This window comes from Eurosta solidaginis, chromosome 5, assembly GCF_040869045.1.
Source record: "Eurosta solidaginis isolate ZX-2024a chromosome 5, ASM4086904v1, whole genome shotgun sequence".
NCBI lineage: Eukaryota > Metazoa > Arthropoda > Insecta > Diptera > Tephritidae > Eurosta > Eurosta solidaginis.
The window spans coordinates 34874756-34895272 of NC_090323.1; the positions used below are offsets into that span (position 1 = coordinate 34874756).

Here is a 20517-nt window from a genome sequence, read left to right on the forward strand (position 1 = left end):
ATTTGGTGAAGATATCTTAATATTTACTCAAGTTATCATGTTAACGGACAGACGGGCGGACGGACGGACGGACGGACATGGCTCAATCAATTTTTTTTTCGACACTGATGATTTTGATATATGGAGGTCTATATCTATCTAGATTCCTTTATAAATGTACCATCAACCGTTGCCCAATCAAAGTTAATATACCCTGTGTGCAAAGCACGCTGAATATAAAAATATATATGAAACGCAGTTTAGGAGTAGATGCAATTCTTGTTGTAAATGAAGTAGCAGAAGTAATGCCCTAACAGCGGCAGGAAGGAAATGGAGAAGTGCAGCTTGTTTTATGAAAACTTTATGCAAATATAATCTAGTATTTTGAACTTCCGCTCTTTGTTGCATGTGTGTGTACGTACCGTCCGTTTATATCTAGAAGTGCTGTTGTATGTGTGAAATGTTATGTGAGTTTATGCATAAAAATTGACTTTCATTTATTTATTTATATTTGATTTCTTTTTCTTTTTTTGTGAAATTTTTTGCACCCACGCTTCTTTATTATTCGACATTATCTTTTTGCATTTAACTTCTAACTTAGAACTGCCAAGCAAGTTAGAATAGGCAAGATATGACCAGCATATCCGCTATGTAGAATAGTTGTCAAGCTGACAGGCAGTGCAAAGGCTGAATAACCTAAAAATCCAAAATGGCATAAACGAAAATGCCAGTGGTTAAATTCTAATCAAAAAATCGTTGGATCAAATTTAAAACCAAAAGTCACTTTTAGTTTGGTGGCAAAGACATTTAGACTTTTTGACATGTAAATTTACTAAAAGGCGTATATATATGTGTTTTTTATATACATAGCTATACACATTTGTAATGCTTAACGAATGCAGTCATTTTTAGACTGTGTAACATATTCAAGGCCGATGTGTGTTGGAATGCTTTTTCGTCGTCCCTTATCAAATTTGGTTTATGACACACCGCTTTCGACGTTACGCCATCATTAGTATCTTTTTTGGTTTTCGTCAATAGCATTCAATGTAATTATTTGTGAATGCAATGCAATTTTTTTTATGGAAAACTCAAACTGCTATTAAATCTTTAAATAAGGTATAGTCAAAAGAACTGGGCCGTGAAGTTGCATCTTAGTCCGATAACTCGGCCGCCAGTAGGCCTATTGTGATGCCCTGAATGATAGGTAACCCTTACTGTAACAGCTCTTGCGGATATTGTTGTTGTTGTTGTAGCAGTGGCTACTGTGGATCAAATCGCTTCATTGCATCAATAAATATAAGTATAGCTTTAGCTTGGAAATCTCTCTGAGATCATTTAAGAACGGTAAGCCGGGAGCAGCTACAACTTAAAGCCGGACAGAAGCACAGAAAATGCTGCACGTTTTCCTCCTCCTTGATATGTCTGTAGTTGTGGCAGTAATCAAAAGACTTGGTCCACATCCTAGCGGGGCGAGAACCGAATAAACAGTCAAAAGTTAGAGCCCTTAGCGATGACGAACGCTCTGACTTAAGCAGAATCCAAAGTGTCTTTGTGCATTCTTTACTATGTGAGGACCAAACCGATCTTGATTTTAGGCATTTAGGAAGCGCTGAGCAAAGCATATTTGCCCTGATTATTGTGTGTGTGCTCGAAGAGGTCTTGAAAGAGGTAGTAGGCACACCCACCGAGTCATTTTCGGGGACGATGTGTTCGGTCGCATCCCTCTGCTGCAATCAGTGATTGATTTGGTGTTGTTGTCAGATGAATCCAAGGCCTTTAGCGCATCATGGCTGTCCGAGAAATGATTACCTTTTAAAGCATTTTTGGCACAGGTGCCAAATAATTTAAAGCATAGTGTAACGTTTCTGTTTAACATATGTTACAATGTAGGGGAAGACGAAAGTATATCTCTAGTCTTAAGTCCTGTGAATTCGCTCTCTCTCCCACTCGCAATCCCATCCTTTTACCTTCGCCATCTTTTTTCCCTTGTTCAATATATACTCTCACTACCACACTCACTCCAACCTTCTTTGACACTCCCAAGCACTCCGAGCGTATTTCTGCCATGAAAAGCTCTGAGTGAAATCTCATCTGCCTCGCAGATGCCGTTCGGAATCCGCATAAAACAAGTAGGTCCCGTCCCGCCAATTTTTAGAAAAAATTAAAAAGGAGCACGACGCAAATTGGAAGAGAGCTCGGCCTAAAATCTCTTCGGAGGTTATCGCGCCTTACATTTATTTATTTTTTATATAAAGATAAAGATATAAAAAATCATTTCATGTAAAAAGGTGTAAGATAGATTTGTCGACTGGCCGTGGAATAGGTGGACAGGTGGCGGAACGGGTAAACTGTGTACCAGTTGATAAGAACTTTACGGTTGCTGGTGTAATCGGTGAACGGTTTAAAGGTTGAGGTTGATGGATTTTTCAGCAGACTAGTATCTTATCGATCAGTGGAGGGGGACTGTGATGGTTAGATAGGTGATTTATGGCGACCATGCCGAGTTGGTAGATCGATTTCCAATAAATCGGTGGTTGATGCAATCGATACACGGCGAGTCGTAGATGACGGAATGGTAGATTGGTGGATGTCGGTCTATATGATTGGTGAATTAGCGTGCACAGATAATGAGTAGATTGATCAATTTCCAAGCAACCGATGGTAGATGATATCGATGTCCAACAAGTCGCTGCTGACGAATAGGTGGATAGGATTGGTAAATCAGCGATGCGCATGTGACGAATTGGTTGATTGATTTCAAACCAATTATTTTTTTGATGAAATCGATGTACGGCTGACAAATCGGTGGATGTATGACCAGTTTGTTTAATTATAAGTTGACCTGGCTCCGTAGATACGGGAACGGAAGACGCATCTTTGTCTAGGAGAACCAGGTGGTTGGTAGTAGCTTACTTCACGCCCAATCTCCAAACACACCAAAAGTCGTGAGTGACGGAGGTCATCTTCTTATCAAAAGTGGCTGGCCTGTGCAAGATAATGGAACAACATCTGTTAACGCAAAGTATTTGCGGTACAGACTTCCCTTACCGTATCTGGCGCCTTCGCTGACCTTTCAAATGTAAGCTGTTTCTTCTCTTGTATAAGTTGGCATAAACAGTGTGAGAAGTTTGGGTACTCGCGCTTAGTTGACCGTCACGCGAATGAAATCCTGCAATTGATTACCTGCATTTGGTCTGTGCTTTCTCCTTCACTTAATTGTCGATGTGACAGTGTGGTCGTATGTAATAGTAACTACATGAATGTAGGGTGGTGATGCCACTAAAAGCGACATTACAAATATTTCTATTAAGGATTTTGTTTGATGAAACCAAAAAAGAAATTTATGTTAATATTTAAAAAAGTTTTAATTGAAAACACAAACATTAAAATTAACTCATTATCGAAAAACTTTGTTAAATAGTGTAAACAGAATTTTTATACTAATTTCATTATTTCCTGTCACATAGTGAGCCACTTTTTGTACGAACACTTTTCTTAACTTTAAAGCTTTTAACCAACGTAAAACACACATACATATATACAATCAGGGCCTGCATACTTTAAACACATTTTAATATTAGCTATTTTAAAAATTTCCGTTATGATTTCCGAGTGCAGATTCTATTTAGAAAGTTTTGCTCTTTGATCACCAACTCTTGCCGTCAGTGTAGCAATGCTACTTCCTTACTTGTACATACAACCACACAAATACACGATATGAACTGTACCTACCCTGCAAAAAATGCGATTAGTGTAAGACGAATCCAGAATGAGTCGGAAAAGACTGTGCGACTAGAGCCAGGTTTGATCTCCATATAGGGGTAAGAGTGATTTCTTTTACTTAAGTAAGTCCTATGGAGAGATCAATTGTACCTGCTTATGCCTAAATGGGTAGTGTCGAAATGCTTTTCGTTTTACCCCTACAGGTACTGGAAACTGGAAATATATCTTACAAGTATTAATAGACAGGTCCTCTTTATAGAAACTGTTAGACAGATCCTATTCCTAGACGCTACGGGTCATGCTACCTCTCACGACCTATCCCTACGCAAATTCTTACCAATTTTATCAACAGCAGAGTACTTCCTTAAGGGACTAACAGCACGTTTTTTTTTCGGGGTACGTAGAGAACGAACTCAGCTACTGACTGCCTGAAAATTTCACTTTGTATGCAAAAGTTTCAAGTTTTTCAAACCAACGCGCCTCTTATGAGAAATACTCAGCTGAGTTTACATTCAAACAAAAAAAAAAGCGGAAAACTATCCTACGCTGCAAGTAAGCGTGAATATTCTATGTAAGCTTGCTGGTGGCTTCAGCATAACAGTAAAATTGCATTTGAAATAGAAATTTGAAAACGCGTCATGCGACCAACACATTCATAGCTATGAACCAAAACCAAAACACACAAACAGAAAGCAAATATGAAAAGCCAGCTAGCAAATAACAAAATGTAAGGAAAGGTCGAATTCTTAATATACGGGTTGTTTGTATGTGTGCCATAGCAATGCAATCTCCAAGTGTGTGTGTTCCTGGTGTTGGGTATAAAAATGGCATCTTTCACAATTCATATCCATAACCATATTCATTCAAGATCAAGATAAACGTTTTGCATTTTTGTGTTTTTTTTTTCTGATTTTGGGTGGGAACGCTTGTCTACTCTCCATTGAAAACTTTGTATACTTGCTAACTGATATGATGTTCTATATGTCAAATTGGCAATGACACTCTACATAAGTGAACACGCATTAAACTCAACTAAATAGGCTTGGAAGTACTCTTGGATTTCAAGCATGAATGCGACTTTAAATCTTTTTGAATTTAATCTAGCGCGCTGCGTTTTGAAAACTTTTATTTGGAACTTTAGAATTTGCGAAAGTTTAAAGCGAAATAATTTGTATTTGCTAAGAGACTGCGATGAATTTTTGTTTCATTTTTGGTATAAACGTAAAAACGTAGTAAGTGCTTTATTAGTTTGACCAACTTATGGCGCCCGAGGAGGAAAGTTTTTTCTTATAATGCTGCAAGAAACCAACTCTAAGCAGTAATGCTGAGAAGGCGCCGTTTAAAAGGAAACTTCCTAACCACGATTTGTGCAAAACTATAGAAAAATTCAAATGCTAACTAAAGCCGCCGTGGTATGGTGGTGGGTAACATAAGAAACTCAGAAGCAACATAAGAAACTCAGAAGCAAGTTTTTTCGGTCTTCAGCAGTGATTTGGCAATCGCTCCGAGTGTATTTCTGCCATGAAAGGCTTATTAGTGAAAAACTCATCTTACTTGCAGATGTCGTTAGGGGTCGGCCTAAAAACATGTATGTCCTGTACAGGCAATTTGTAGAAAAAAAAATAAAAATAAAAAGAAGCACGACACAAATTGGAATAGATGCTTGGCCTAAATTCTCTTCGGAGGTACAGATATCGTGCACTGTATTTTTTTATTTGTAACTGATACGGCAATAAAAGAAACTTCCTGCGAATACCCCATTTGCAGAAAGGCGCATACAGCAGCAAAAATAGCACTGACATGCTCAAGTCTAGTCAGAGCACTCCAATTTAAAAGTTCGAATTTTTCGTAAATTTTTCTCGATTTTTTTCGAAAATGTTTTTGAGATTGGGTTGCATAGACCCAATTACAAATTTCATAGAAGTTTTTCTTAAATTATTTGAAATAAAAAAAGAAAAATTTAAGTGACACAATTTGCCCCTGCTATGTTGTTGTTGTTACAGCGATGTGAAGTGTTACCCCTTTTTCCGGATACAGAGCCATTATGTTCCTGTTACAAGCGTCATAAAGGTATAAGCCAGATCATTTGGAGAACGATTTAGTATGATCATATTGAACCCTCTAGGCCACTCAGCCCCCAACCTCTTATTCCATGAGAAACTTGTGGTCGCTAGAGCCTCGGTTGCTAAAGAAACAGGATTCGCCATGGGAAGGTGAGGTTCACAGTTTGGTTGGTGAAGCTGTAAGTTGCACTGGCATCTTCTTGAAAAGGTTGCGCTTAATAACATCTAGATTCAATTGAGTATTTCCGTGGCCTCTTATGTCAGGCATACCTGCCGCGGGTATGTTCTAAGCTTTCTAACCCCATCAGGTGTTCACCATTGCTATGTTTCTGTTCGCTGCTTTACGTGATTAACACGGGAATGTTTACCTCCCAGGAGGCTATATGAGTTTCTTGAAAAAATTTAAAATATCTTCGAAAATAATCGATTTATACCAAGCTGAATCTATAATTGAAGTAAAGTGTATCCTACCAGTGGAACTTAAGCTTATAACTTACAATTTACAATGAAGAAAGTAATGTGTTACCTGCATATGTTGGATTATAGGTTCAAATATTAGCTCTTCTTTAAGAGGTTAGACAACAGCCATGATGATCGGTAGATCTTACTAGCAAATTTGAATTTTTGAATAGCAAAGAGTCTTAGCACCACAAGGTAGATTTCCCTTGTATATTCTATTTTCTGTTCAAAATAACCGCCAATAATCATTCCGGTGGTCGATATTGCAAACACATTTTTCTTTCGTCAGCTGTGTGGTAGTGAACATTTACAGTGCTTTATTTGCTGTTGGACGAATCAATTTGAAGTTGACCAGCGCTTTCCTAAATTCCACACCTCCATGTTTGGGGTTATGAACGATGGTGAATACTGTCAGCTTTGTCATAGCTGTGCCTGGTGAAAGAACTAAACTGCCTGAATATTTTTCAACACAATCTATCAAAAAGTTAATAGATTCCAAATTTATGTAAATCACGATGCTTTGCGTTTGTACAACATGTTTTCAAAAGCAGTCAAGCAATTCTTTAAGTTTAACTGTCATAAAATAAACACATTTTCTAATGGTGCATACTTTTAGGCTTAAGGCTTACTTTTTAAGAGAAGTAAGTTTCATATGTTCATTTATCTTATTCTGCGAGAAGTACTAAAGCGATTTTGTTATTTTTACTGTCATATAGCAAACACGGTTTCGATCATTTCCTACTTTAAGGCTTAAGCCAAACATTTTTAGATAAGTAATTTTCTGGATCCTGAAATTATGTTAATTTTTTTTATACTGTCAGAAGTACTAAGGCGATTTTCTTAGTTGTACTGTCATATAGGTAACACAGTTTCGAACGTAAAACAATTTAAGGCTTAAGACTTACTTTTTAAGATCAATAATTTTCTGCATCCAGAAATTATCTTCATTTATATTATACTACCAGAAGAAGGCGATTCTAATAGTTTTACTGCATAGCCAGACGGTGTCAGGCAATTCTGTGAGTTTGGACGTCATATAGCAAAAACAGTTTGGAATGTTGCATACTTTTAGGCCCAACATTTGCCCTTTAAAATTAGTGTTTTTAAAGCAAGAAATTACATTCGGGTGTCTCAATTCCGAGCCTTTCACGTACTAAAGCTCAATACACCCCTTACCTTAGATAGGTATTACTCGAATCCAGAAATTCGGCACTATATTTGTTTTATTGTCATATGGAAAACGCAGTAGCGAAATTTACATTTTACCTGCCCAATCAGCCATACAAATCGATCAGTAAAAACCACCCTCGGTTCTGTATGAACAACCAGCACATCACACAGGTACAGCAGACAAACACACAACAACGAATAAACACAAAACAATTAACGCACCAAAACAACAAACACACAAATATGGCCAATCGACTAAAATTACGGATTTTTACCTGCCTCAGTCAGCCACACAAATCGATCAGTAAAAACCACCCTCGGTTCTGTATTAACACACAGCACATACACATAACTAAATATACACAAATATCAATTTTGACAATACCTGCTCATGTACCTACGAACTATAAATATAAGACAAACGACAACAACAGATCAGAAAGAAAATCGACATGGATGATGGCACAACGCCGAAACCAGTTTGGCTCAAAACCAAATTTGACAAGGGATGACGGAAAATCATTCCAATATAAATAATTTATCCAACCTGTCGGAAAATCAAAAAACAAAATAAAACTTTACATACCTCCAGGCTCAATAATTACTATTTAAGATATGTAAGTATTTTCTAGATCCAGAAATAACGTTCTTATATCTAATATTTCTAAAAGTACACTGGCCGTTTTGTTAGGCTGATCGCCAAATAGAAACACACAATTCATAACCTTGCCTACTTTAAGGCACAACACATGCTCTATTTGTGCCGCTTTCAAGAGTCTGCACATATGAAAATCAAATAGGTACTGCCAGAAAATTCTACTATCTAGATGCCATACATTTATTGACACATATATATATACAGACAGCAAACAGAAGTATTCAGCTGCATCTTATCATAAAGTAGATATAGACGGAAATGTTTCACATTAAAATTTTGCATAAGTAACCAAAGGCAATCGCTTTTGTATTCATGTCTGTCAAAGTGATTAGACACAAATAATGGCGACACAATCTAAAATCGAAATGAAACCAATAGCTTTAATCTCCGCCTGGTAATCACAGAGCATCAACAAAAAACGTGTTCGGTAGTTTCTTCCTCCAACCCGCATTTCCTACATCTGTTATCACTGCACAGACCTGATTTAAATGCATCTGACCCCAGAAGGCAATGTCCGGTCCGAATTAGACCTACACAGGTCAGGTGCAACTCTAGCCTTCTCTTAAACTTGCCACATCTGATTGTGACGTCTACGTACCAAGCTGCGAGTGACACGCCCTTCTTAGCTATTCCGATTTTTCACTTTTTCCACCACTGTGTTTTGTGCGATTATTGCCTTAATTGCTGCTTGACAGTCAATATAAAAGTTGATGCGGTTACAGTTTAAGCTTAATTCTTCCATTGTTTCTACTGCCTCGGTTACGGCTTCTCCTTTTGCTTGAAAAGTACTACAGTATTGGGGCAGCTTGATGGATATGTTCATTTCCAGACCATACTATTTCCTCTACCTTGGAGCTATCGACATACAAGTGTATCGCTTCGTTTGAAATTTGAGCACTCTTGCGCCAAATTTTCACCTCTATTGTAGCTCTATGAGCCCCTTCGAAGCTCAGATACGGAATAAGGTAATAGTCCTTCCAGCAAAATGATGACGCTACAATACTATAACCCCATGGTCTGCGCTTAAGCTGCCCCGAGGCATTGAGTCTCGTTGATGGTGTTAACGCTTTGCTATTTGCCACCAGGTCGAATAGGGTTTTACAGGGCTTCTGTTACGCTAAGCATTGGTAGCCTACTTGCCACGTCAAATTGTATAGGAACAGTTTTTTTGTCCGGAAGTATACAAAAAAAAAAATTTGTAATGCAGGATGAGCTTTACCTAAGCTGTACGTATTCAATGAAAGATAGAGAGTGTGATAGACCCCACGTACACCCCAACATTTTTTTCTGTATGAAGTTACTTCCGTAGTATATGATAGGCTTTACAATATCCAATGAGAGAGAGGATACGAAAATTGAATGAGAGGTAGGGCGGTAGATCCCACATACACTCCAGCATTCATTTACATGGTTTAGTAGCGTTGAGGCCTTCTTCACTCTCTCCCTGGCGTTAAATTCCTCGACATTCTACTATCGAGAATGGTTCCTAGATATTTTTTACAAGATTCCTGCAGGGCTGCGCCTCCAAGCTAAAATCTCTTAGTAAAAAAGACCATATCCGTGTTCTCCGAGTTGGCGTTAAACCCGACGTTAGATAGGCAGGTTTATAAACCTGAAGCGGCCGATCAATCAAAGAGCTCGTTTGACGGGTCCCACATCGAACCGCCTGCGCAGTTGATTGATGACCAGCGTCCACCCCACAGTGCCGCGACCTCTTTTCCATCGCTTTTGTGGCCTCATACAGTTCTCCCGCGAAGAAAGTTTCCTGCAAACTAGTACCTACTATATTTGACTAGGTTTTGCTGCAAGCAAAATATTAACGCATGTATGTAATGATATTAAAGTCAATGCGTGCTTTCAATTTTGCATGTGAAATCAACGCAATAAATCAGATAATCGCCAAAATATTTCACGACAACCACAACAACAAGTCAAGCGCACAAAAGCCACTATTTGTTGTTTCGGTGGTACATTGAACGCGTCATGAGCAAATTTTTCAAATTCCACGCTTAACACTTTGAGACGCGTGCCCACCCGTGGTCATTTTTTCTGCACCGGTGGACCGCGAGCTGTCGAAGGGTTGTGGTTTAGTTGACAAGCTGGGACAAAAATTTGTTTACTTAGTTTTATTGATTTTATGCAATTGGGATATTTATTTTTGATAAAACAAATCTATTTTTGTTGTTTGTTTCCTGTTTTTTTTTTGTGACCACCGGTGGTCACGTTGTCCCAGAATGTCAAAATCCATATTGGACCCAAGTGGCCACCAGTGGGCATACTCTAATTCTATATTTTTATGTATTTATCTATTTTATTTTTATATTATTTTTCATTTATTTGCTTTACAGATTTAATTTAAGATGTCTAGAAAACTTTTAACACGTGGTGACATTGCTGCTGAGGTCGAAAAATCGAGTGTAGACGAAGTTACAGGATTTTCAGATGATGCATTTGTTGATAATGACTTTGAGCCAGATTCTGAAAGTTCTGATTCTTCAGGCGAAGATTTCGACGATAGTGATGAAGATATAGCAATGGACTTGGATGAAGATCCTGACGAAGAAGTTCCTCTTGCAAACTTGATAAATAGTCGAACATGGGGCCTGCTGGTGGAGATCGATTGACGTTTGTTGAGTCTCCATGCTATAAAACAATGTCAAAGAAACACACGCGGCGTATGAGCGAAAAAATGCCAAAAGGGTTAACACAATTTGTGAGAAGTGTGAAGAAGCATTGTGTTTGGTGTGTTTTCAAAGCCACAGATAAATCATTATTAAATTAATTTTTTTTTTTCTGAATAGTTTTGGAATAGCTATATTCATTTGTTTTTTTTTTTTATATAATATATCTTACCTTTTAAGTCCTAAAATGAATTTTTCTTACCTAAATTACAAAGTCCAAGTCAAAAAGGTTTACATACTGGGACCGAGCTAATTTTATTTCAATGGTAAATGTATGCAGAACGTTTCCACCCGTGATCACAATGTCGGTAAATCAAACACGACCTATGACCATGGGTGGTGACGATATCCCATAATGTAAATCCACCAATGCCCACGGGTGCTCACATTGCCCCAAATCGTCAAAACATAAATGTTACCCGGTGGGGCAGGCGGGGCTCAAAGTGTTAGCCAAAGCACAGATGAAAACCAAAATCAGTTTAGATCAACTCAAAGGCTGATTTTGAGGTCAGTGGTCAGTCAGAGTAATATTGCATATTCTCGAGTAAATGAATAATGAGTTTATTGTAACTATGTATATAAAGTTGTGGTCAGTTGAACAAATCCATACTTGCGCCTAAATGTATGCAACTGCTTTTATACAGCTACGCCTGAATTGTGGCTTTAGAAACATTTTGATAAAATTTGAATTTTGCCCACAATGTTATGCTGATTTTAACTGATAAATAGCTGGCTGATGCAACAACAACAATCATCTTCCTGTCGTGCTAGCTTTAGGCTCTATACAAATAGCAACATTTAAATCAACAATATTGGTAATGTACAGCATTGAGATAATTACAAATGTGTCTACACACATTGATTGGATTGAACTGAGCATCCGTGGTTGAATAGTGGTGTTGGTTTTTAGAGCAAAAATATGTAATAACTTTTGTGACAGCCTTTTGGGATAATAGATTTAACATCCTTTTAAATAAATAAAGCCTAAAAGTATACTTAAAACTTGTACCAAATATGTCTAGTAAATAAGCAAAAAAATTCAGAAAGTTATTCATAGTCTACTTTTAAGCACAGTTCTTTGCAGAACTCCCTTCTTTGTAAAACTTTTTATTTATTAAAATTTAAGATTATCTTAATATATAAAAAACACAATTGAGGCCAATGGACTCCTAAATTACTGAACCGATTTTGAATTTGTTTTGCGCCCCGTGTGTAGTTTGTTCTAACTTGAAATATAGGATAGGTGACTGTGTGACTAGGGTTTCGAGATATAGGCCAAAACGTGGACTCGGGTACCCCTAGAGTGTGTTTATAGAATATGGATATCAAATGAAAGCTGTTGATGAGTGCTTTAGTAGAGGGTAATTTTCATACCCCTGGGTGACTCGGGTCTCGATATATAGGCCAAAACGTGGACCTGGGTACTCCTAGAATGTGTGTATAGAATATGGATATCAAATGAAAGCTGTTGATGAGCGCTTTAGTAGAGGGTAATTTTCATACCCCTGGGTGACTAGGGTCTCGAGCTATAGGCCAAAAAGTGGACCGGGTACCCCTAAAATGTGTTTATAGAGTATTGATATCAAATGAAAGCTGTTGATGAGTGTTTTAGTAGAGGGTAGTTTTCATACCCCTGGGTGACTCGGGTCTCGAGATAGAGGCCAAAGCGTGGACCTGGGTACCCCTAGAATGTTTGTATAGAATATCGATGTCAAATGGAAGCTGCTGATCATGCTTTAGTAGAGGGTAATTTTCATACCCCTGGGTGACTCGGGTCTCGAGATATAGGCCAAAGAGTGGACCTGGTTACCCCTAGAATGTTTGTATAGAATATCGATGTTAAATGGAAGCTGTTGATGAGTGCTTTAGTAGAGGGTAATTTTCATACCCCTGGGTGACTAGGGTCTCGAGATATAGGCCAAAACGTTGACCCGGGTACCCCTAGAATGTGTTTATACAATGTGGATATCAAATGAAAGCTGTTGATGAGTGCTTTAGTACAGAGTAAAATATTATCCAGAGACGGACTGGGACTGGGATTAGGACTAGAACTGGGACTGAGACTCGAAATGGGACTGGGACTGGGACTGGAATAAAATACATGCCACCTTCTGGGACAGGCAATAAGGCATGCAGAAGAATAAGAAGAAATCGAGAGAAGAGAAAAGTGAAAAGAGCGAAGGAGATTGAGAAAGAGATAGAATGAGGCGAAGATGGAGATAGATGAAGCGAAAAAGACGGAGGGAGGAGTGAATAAAAGGATTAGGGAAAGGTGAAGAGGGGGGAGGGGGGGGAGGGGAGAGTGCCAGACGGAAAAAGCTTGTTAAAATGTATGCAGATTGACAAATTTAGGGCAGGACAACGTATGCCGGGTCTTCTAGTATAAAATAAAATTGAAAAAAAATTATGAATAAAATTTGCGATGAGAAGAAAATTTAATATAAAGGGTTCAAACTATTTGTTTGCTATTTAAAAAAGATTTAATAAACAAAATGTTTTATTTTAAAGTGCTTGAGTAAAGAAGCATGCACATTTAAAAAAATTTTTTTTCCAGAAATTTGTTTAGGGGAAATAAATCGTATAAAACAATAAACTACAAGAAACTACAAGCAACTACAACAACAGTTATCTGTGCTATAAAAAAGTTGCTAACTCAGCAATTTCACTTACCCCTGTTAAAGCCGATTTGTCATTGAGCACAGCTGCTTGTGGCATTGTTGGTGAATTCGCAGCTGTTGTTGTGCTCTCCGGTGTAAAGTAAGTTAAAAAGGCACAGCCTGAAATATAAAATTGAAAAAATTATTTCTTGAATAAAAAATTTGTTTGTTTGTATTTAGGTATATAAAGAGCTTTAGTAATACCACACATACACAGCACAAATTTCTAACAACAAATACAAAGTCATCAAAAATATAACTTTAGAAGGGTACTGAGTGCGAGGAGCTTGAAGTGCTAGCTACCAGGAATAATGCCCGCAAGTTTTACAAAAAAACAGTTGGAGGCTGACAGAAGTTTTTAGGCCCGGGGCGGGCTCTTGTGAAAACGAAAATAGCGGTCTCTTAACCGATGTTCAGAGAGTGCCTAGATTATGGGGCAAACTCTTCTCTATAACCCTGAATTGAGACAGTGATTTAATGCCTAGGGAATCGATGATGATAGAAAAAATGTTCCCCCACCCGACTATGACAAAGAAAGAATACGGATAACCATATTGGGAAAACAGGGGCTGCGGCCGCTGATGGCTTGCCCGCGGAGCTAATCGAATACGGCCGCGAAGCCTTGGGAATGCACCCGATCAACTTCTATGCAAAATATGGTCGGTAGAATGCATGCCCTATGATCTCAATCTAAGTGTTTTTTGCCAAATCCACAAAAAAGAAATTGACTCAAACTGTACCAACTATCAGCCTTCTTAATGTCGCGTATAAGGTTCTAGATTGAAGCCCACCGTTAATTGAATCATAAGACCTTATCAGTGCGGCTTCAGACCTGGAAAATCCACAATTGCCCTATTTTTAACTATGCGCCAAATATCCAAAACCGCGCAAAAAGAAATGGACACAAATCGTCCCTTCCTAAATTTTAAATCCTGTTCCGACAGCATGAAAAGGAGCTGCCTATATGCCGCTATGCCTAATGGTTGGTTTCTCCACTAAACTTAAATGGCAGTGCAAGATGACATTGAGCAACACAATCAGCACGAGGTTTCTGGCAGGGTGACTCCCTATCGTGCGATTTCTTTAATTTTATGCTGAGAAAATTGAATTAGCTGCAGAATTTAGCCGCACTGAAACAGTAATATATAATAGCGAAGCATCCCTTTTGTCAATAAATGCTTCTTTATACTGAGTAGGCAACTCTCGGCAAACAAAGATCATGCTCCGCAAGTCACATACCGTATCTGCTGTATGGTTCACGACGGCGAGTAACGAAGAAGGTTTATGGTGAGCTGTACCAAATTTACCCAGACACCAATATGGTCCAGCGAATTAAAACAGTGTGACATCGCTGATTAGGCTATGTTATGCGAATGGTAGATGATGCTCCGGCTGAGAAAATATTTTTTTCGGAATCCGCCGACTGAGCAGGGGAAGGGCTCATTGGGGTCATTTCGGAACTATTTCAGGAGGTCTATTTGGTATATTTTTTTGTGATGAATTAAGGACCATTTTGAGATTGTTGGTTCTGCACTATTTCAGGATTATTGCCAGTATATCCACAGATCACTTCGGGACTATTTTTTGTGCTATTTCGAAATCAATTCAGAACTGTTTTCGGACAATGCTGAGGTCAAATCAGGAATCTTTCAGACCTATTCCGTGATTGATTTTAGATTGCTTTTGGAGCACTTCGGCATTGTTTTCTGGATCAGTTTGTGGCCATTCCAGAACCTTTTCGGAATTTTTTTCTGCTTTAATACGGGACTATTTGGTGACTACTTCCCGAAGGCCTTGGTGAGTGTTATCGATATTTGCCGGATGCAGACCCGTTACTTTCCGGTAACAAGCACCTAAAGGTACTAGCTCGATCATCTCGGCAACGATTTGATATGACCACATGAAACCGTCAAGGCCATCCCTCTCTCCCATCCCCTAGATCCATCGGAAGTACGGGGTCGTCAAAGCCTCGGCTGTTAATGAAACAGGATTCGCCGCGGTTAGGTGAGGTTAGCAATTGGGTTGAAGAAGCTATATATTTCGCTCGCAACCCCTCGAGAGTGTAGCGCTACTCAATTCCTTGAATAGATTTGGTATTTTGGTCGCCTCTTACGATAGGCATACATACCGCTGATATATTCTAAGCCCCCTAGCCCGATGGGGCGACACTTGATACCTCTTTCGGTCCTCTTCGTTAAATAACAACTTACAGCATATCAGTTCTAATAAGAGCCAAAGGCATTCCTTTACAACAAGCACTGATCAGTCCCCCCAAAGCATTTGTTACCTCTACCAACAACTTTTGGCTTAGTTCACGATAACTATAAGTCTTTTAAAGGAAGTAAAATTATTTTCTTATGAAAAGAATACTTTTCTGAAAAAAATTCACTTGTATTAGAAGCCTTGAACTTTTGTGAAACAGGACTCTATTAGACGTGGTGGCAATTCACACATACATTGAGACTTAGCTAATGCTACTTAAACAGCGTCAGCATATATTTCCTTAGTATATTCCTCTTGCTTGCGAAATTCTATTACACCCCTTTAAAGGCATTTGTATAAAACAACCCTTAAAAAAAAAAATTACGGATGCCAGTTTTAATAAAAACTTTTCACATTTAAAACAATCAAGCTCATTTCACGATTGCAAAATAAAACACTACTGACAACTCTTTTTCAAGTACTTGCTAAAATAGTAAAATTAAATTACAACACGGAATTCGTTTGGCAAGTCAAAGCAATACATTCACCACTCAAATTATTACTGTATTTTTTTTTCGCCCACCAAAATAACACAAGCAGTAAAGTGACGACAAGGCTGCTTTGCAAGAAATTAAATAGAAAATATATTTGCGACCAAACAAATTTCGCAAAAAAAACCAAACCAAGCAAATCAAAAACAATGTAAACATGTACATTAACGTGTTTGTTTGGTGAAAACTGCCAAAATTGGCAAAGAAAAAGTCGAAAGAGTGCCAGCACAAGAACAAAAAATAAAATAAAAAAATATGAAAAGGAAACATATAACAAATATCTTGAAAGGCATCGAGTTTTATAAACATTGCATGTGGCATGTTGCATGTTAAATTTTGACGGTTGCTGCTCGCTGACTATCGTGTGCATGAGTAACTAACATAAACACACTTACAAAAACAAATACACAAAACATATTTTAAATAAACTAAGCGTATGAGTAGTGCAACATATAAATAGCTTGTGGCATGACAGTGGCGGCGTGACCAACATTTTGTTGCTAAAGAACCAAATGCAACAAACAGATAAAAACATATGTAAGTGTTTTAGGCATACTGTATGTATGAATGTTGTGTGTTATTACACTTTATACATTTCTGGTGCAGCTAGCGCGAGCTCCAACTACTTAAATACTATTCCAAATGATTTGAAAGCCATTCATATCTGTGAGGCATTCCATTCCAAACTCAATGTGCAATTAATTTTTAATAAAAAAAAAAAATAGTTTTTTCAGGAAAAAAATTCGAGTTTTGAAATTCGTTTTGGGATTAGATTGCTTAAAAGATTTATTGAATGCAGTTAAAAAAAAAAACACAGGAAATCTGAATCAAAAATTGAAAATTCGTACAATTTTTTCTTAAATAAACAAAAAAAAAGTTTTTAAGAGTGGTTTTTATATTTTCAGCAACTAAATACAATCATTTTCTACCAAAAAATGCCCGAAAAACTCTAAATAAAAAGTTCCAAATTTTCTTAAAATTATCTCAAATCTTCGAACTTTTTCGAAGAAGTTTTTGAGATTGCTTTGCATAATTTTCCAAGTCAGAAACCTCTTTATAAAAAGTTCCCAATTTTTGAGAAATATAAGATAAAAAAGTTTAGAAAACTCTAAATAAAAAATTAATTATGTTTCCTAAATTTTTCTGGAATTTTCGAATTTTTTTGAACATGTTTTTAAATAGCTTTACATTGTTTTTCAACTCATAATAAAAAAATCAGAAAAAACTGAAATTGTAAAAATTTTTCGAATTTTTGAATTTTTCAGAAAATTATCTTGAGATTTCTTTGTATAGTTTCTCGTACTTATAGTCGAAAAACTTCAGAAAGTTCTTAATAAAAAGGCTCGAAATATTCGTAAAATTTCCCCTAACTATCGAATTTAATCTAAAACATTTTTGTGATTGTTTTACATAGTTTCAGCTGCAAAATGCATTCAGAAATCTCCTGGTAAAATATTCGAAACTGTCTTAAAGTTTATCGAATTTTTTCGAAAACATTTTTTGTAAATGCTTTACGTTACTTTCTTCGAGCTCTTGAGATTTTTTTGCATAGTTTTTCATTCTCATACTGAAAAAAATTCAGAAAACTCTAAATAAAAAGTTTCAAATTTTTATAAAATTTTATCGCACTTCCAAATTTTATCTAAAGTGTTTTTGATATAGCTCTGTAGAATTTCCGAACTCATACTGAAAAAATAATTCAGACAACTCTGAATAAAAGGTTCGAAATATGTGCTATTGTTTTAAATAGTTTGAGTTTCAAAACTATTTCCCTGTATACCAAAAAAAAAAAATTCGAAAGCTAAAAAAAGTCCAAAATTTTCGAAAAATTTTCGAACTATTTGGAAAATTTTTTTGACATAGCTGCGCAAAGATTTCTTTACCTGTACCCAAAAAAAAAACAAAAAAACTAGTAAAAAGTTCGAAATTTTTGTAAAATTTTCTCGAATTTTCGAATTTTTTTGAAGATGTTCTTGATATGGCTTTGTATGGTTTTTCTTACGCATAGCCAATAACAATTCAGAAAACTCTTGGTTTTAATAGTTTGAATTTCAAAACTCTTTCCCTGTATACACAAACAAATTCGAAAGCTAAAAATAGATCCAAATTTTCGAAAATTTTTCGAACTTTTTCAAAAGTTTTTTTGAGCTAGCTGTGTAAAGATTTCTTTACCCATAACCAACAAGTAAGGAAGGTTAAGTTCGGGTGTAACCGAACTTTACATACTCAGTTGAGAGCTATGGTGACAACATAAGGGAAAATAACCAAGTAGGAAAATGAACCGAGGGAAACCCTGGAATGTGTTTGTATGACATGCGTATCAAATGAAAGGCATTAAAGAGTATTTTATGAGGGAGTGGGCCATAGTTCTATAGGTGGACGCCATTTAGGGATATAGCCATAAAGGTGGATCAGGGTTGACTCTAGAATGCGTTTGTACGATATGGGTATCAAATGAAAGGCGTTAATGAATATTTTAAAAGGGAGTAATCCTTAGTTCCATAGGTGGACGCCGCTTCGAGATATCGCCATAAAGGTTGAGCAGGGGTGACCCTAGAATTAGTTTGTACAATATGGGTATCAAAAGAAAGGTGTTAATGAGTTTTTTAAAAGGGAGTAATCCTTAGTTCCATAGGTGGATGCCGTTTCGAGATATCGCCATAAAGGTGGACCAGGAGTGACCCTAGAATTTGTTTGTACAATATGGCCATCAAACGAAAAGTGTTAATGAGTATTTTAAAAGGGAGTGGGCCTTAGTTCTATAGGTGGACGCCGTTTCGAAATATCGCCACAAAGATGGACCAGGGGTGACTAAAGAATGTGTTTGTACGATATGGGTATCAAATTAAAGGTATTAATGAGTGTTTTAAAAGGGAGTGGTGGTTGTTGTATAGGTGATCGCATTTTCGAGATATCGCCATAAAGGTGGACCAGGGGTGACACTAGAATTTGTTTGTACAATATGGGTATCAAAAGAAAGGTGTTAATGAGTATTTTAAAAGGGAGTAATCCTTAGTTCCATAGGTGGACGCCGTTTCGAGATATCGCCATAAAGGTGGACCAGGGGTGACCCTAGAATTTGTTTGTACAATATGGGTATCAAAAGAAAGGTGTTAATGAGTATTTTAAAAGGGAGTAATCCTTAGTTCCATAGGTGGACGCCGTTTCGAGATATCGCCATAAAGGTGGACCAGGAGTGACCCTAGAATTTGTTTATACAATATGGCCATCAAACGAAAGCTGTTAATGAGTATTTTAAAAGGGAGTGGGCCTTAGTTCTATAGGTGGACGCCGTTTCGAGATATCGCCATAAAGGTGGACCAGGGGTGACACTAGAATTTGTTTGTACGATATGGGTATCAAATGAAAGGTGTTAATGAGTATTTTAAAAGGGCGTGGGGCTTAGTTCTACAGGTGGACACCTTTTCGAGATATCGCCATAAAGGTGGACCAGGGTTGACTCTAGAATGAGTTTGTACGATATGGGTATCAAATTAAAGGTATTAATGAGAGTTTTAAAAGGGAGTTGGCCTTCGTTCTATAGGTGTTCACCTTTTCGAGATATCGCCATAAAGGTGGACCAAGGGTGACTTTAGAATATGTTTGTACGATATGGGTATCAAATGAAAGGTGTTAATGAGTATTTTAAAAGGGCGTGGAGCTTAGTTCTACAGGTGGACGCCTTTTCGAGATATCGCCATAAAGGTGGACCAGGGGTGACTCTAGAATGAGTTTGTACGATATGGGTATCAAATTAAAGGTATTAATGAGAGTTTTAAAAGGGAGTTGGCCTTCGTTCTATAGGTGTTCGCCTTTTCGAGATATCGCCATAAAGGTGGACCAAGGGTGACTTTAGAATATGTTTGTATGATATGGGTATCAAATGAAAGGTGTTAATGAATATTTTAAAAGGGCGTGGGGCTTAGTTCTATAGGTGGACACCTTTTCGAGATATCGCCATAAAGGTGGACCAGGGGTGACTCTAGAATGAGTTTGTACGATATGGGTATCAAATTAAAGGTATTAATGAGAGTTTTAAAAGGGAGTTGGCCTTCGTTCTATAGGTGTTCGCCTTTTCGAGATATCGCCATAAAGGTGGACCAAGGGTGACTTTAGAATATGTTTGTACATTTATGGGTATCAAATGAAAGGTGTTAATGAGTATTTTAAAAGGGCGTGGGGCTTAGTTCTACAGGTGGACACCTTTTCGAGATATCGCCATAAAGGTGGACCAGGGGTGACTCTAGAATGAGTTTGTACGATATGGGTATCAAATTAAAGGTATTAATGAGAGTTTTAAAAGGGAGTTGGCCTTCGTTCTATAGGTGTTCGCCTTTTCGAGATATCGCCATAAAGGTGGACCAAGGGTGA

The 20517-nt window shown here is 37.4% G+C and overlaps 1 protein-coding gene across 5 annotated transcripts in view; it reads right to left on the reverse strand.

Moving 5' to 3' along the window:
* LOC137233654 (bromodomain-containing protein DDB_G0280777-like) overlaps positions 1–20517 on the reverse strand; it is a 765544-nt gene that overhangs the window by 615707 nt on the left and 129320 nt on the right. For all 5 annotated transcript variants that reach the window (XR_010947521.1, XR_010947522.1, XR_010947524.1 and 2 more), the window contains exon 3: positions 13407–13513. Coding sequence is in view for 1 of the 5 variants with exons in the window: in XM_067756862.1 (XP_067612963.1) it covers positions 13407–13513 (107 nt within the window). In the remaining 4 variants the exon portion in view is untranslated. The remainder of the gene's footprint in view (positions 1–13406; positions 13514–20517) is intronic.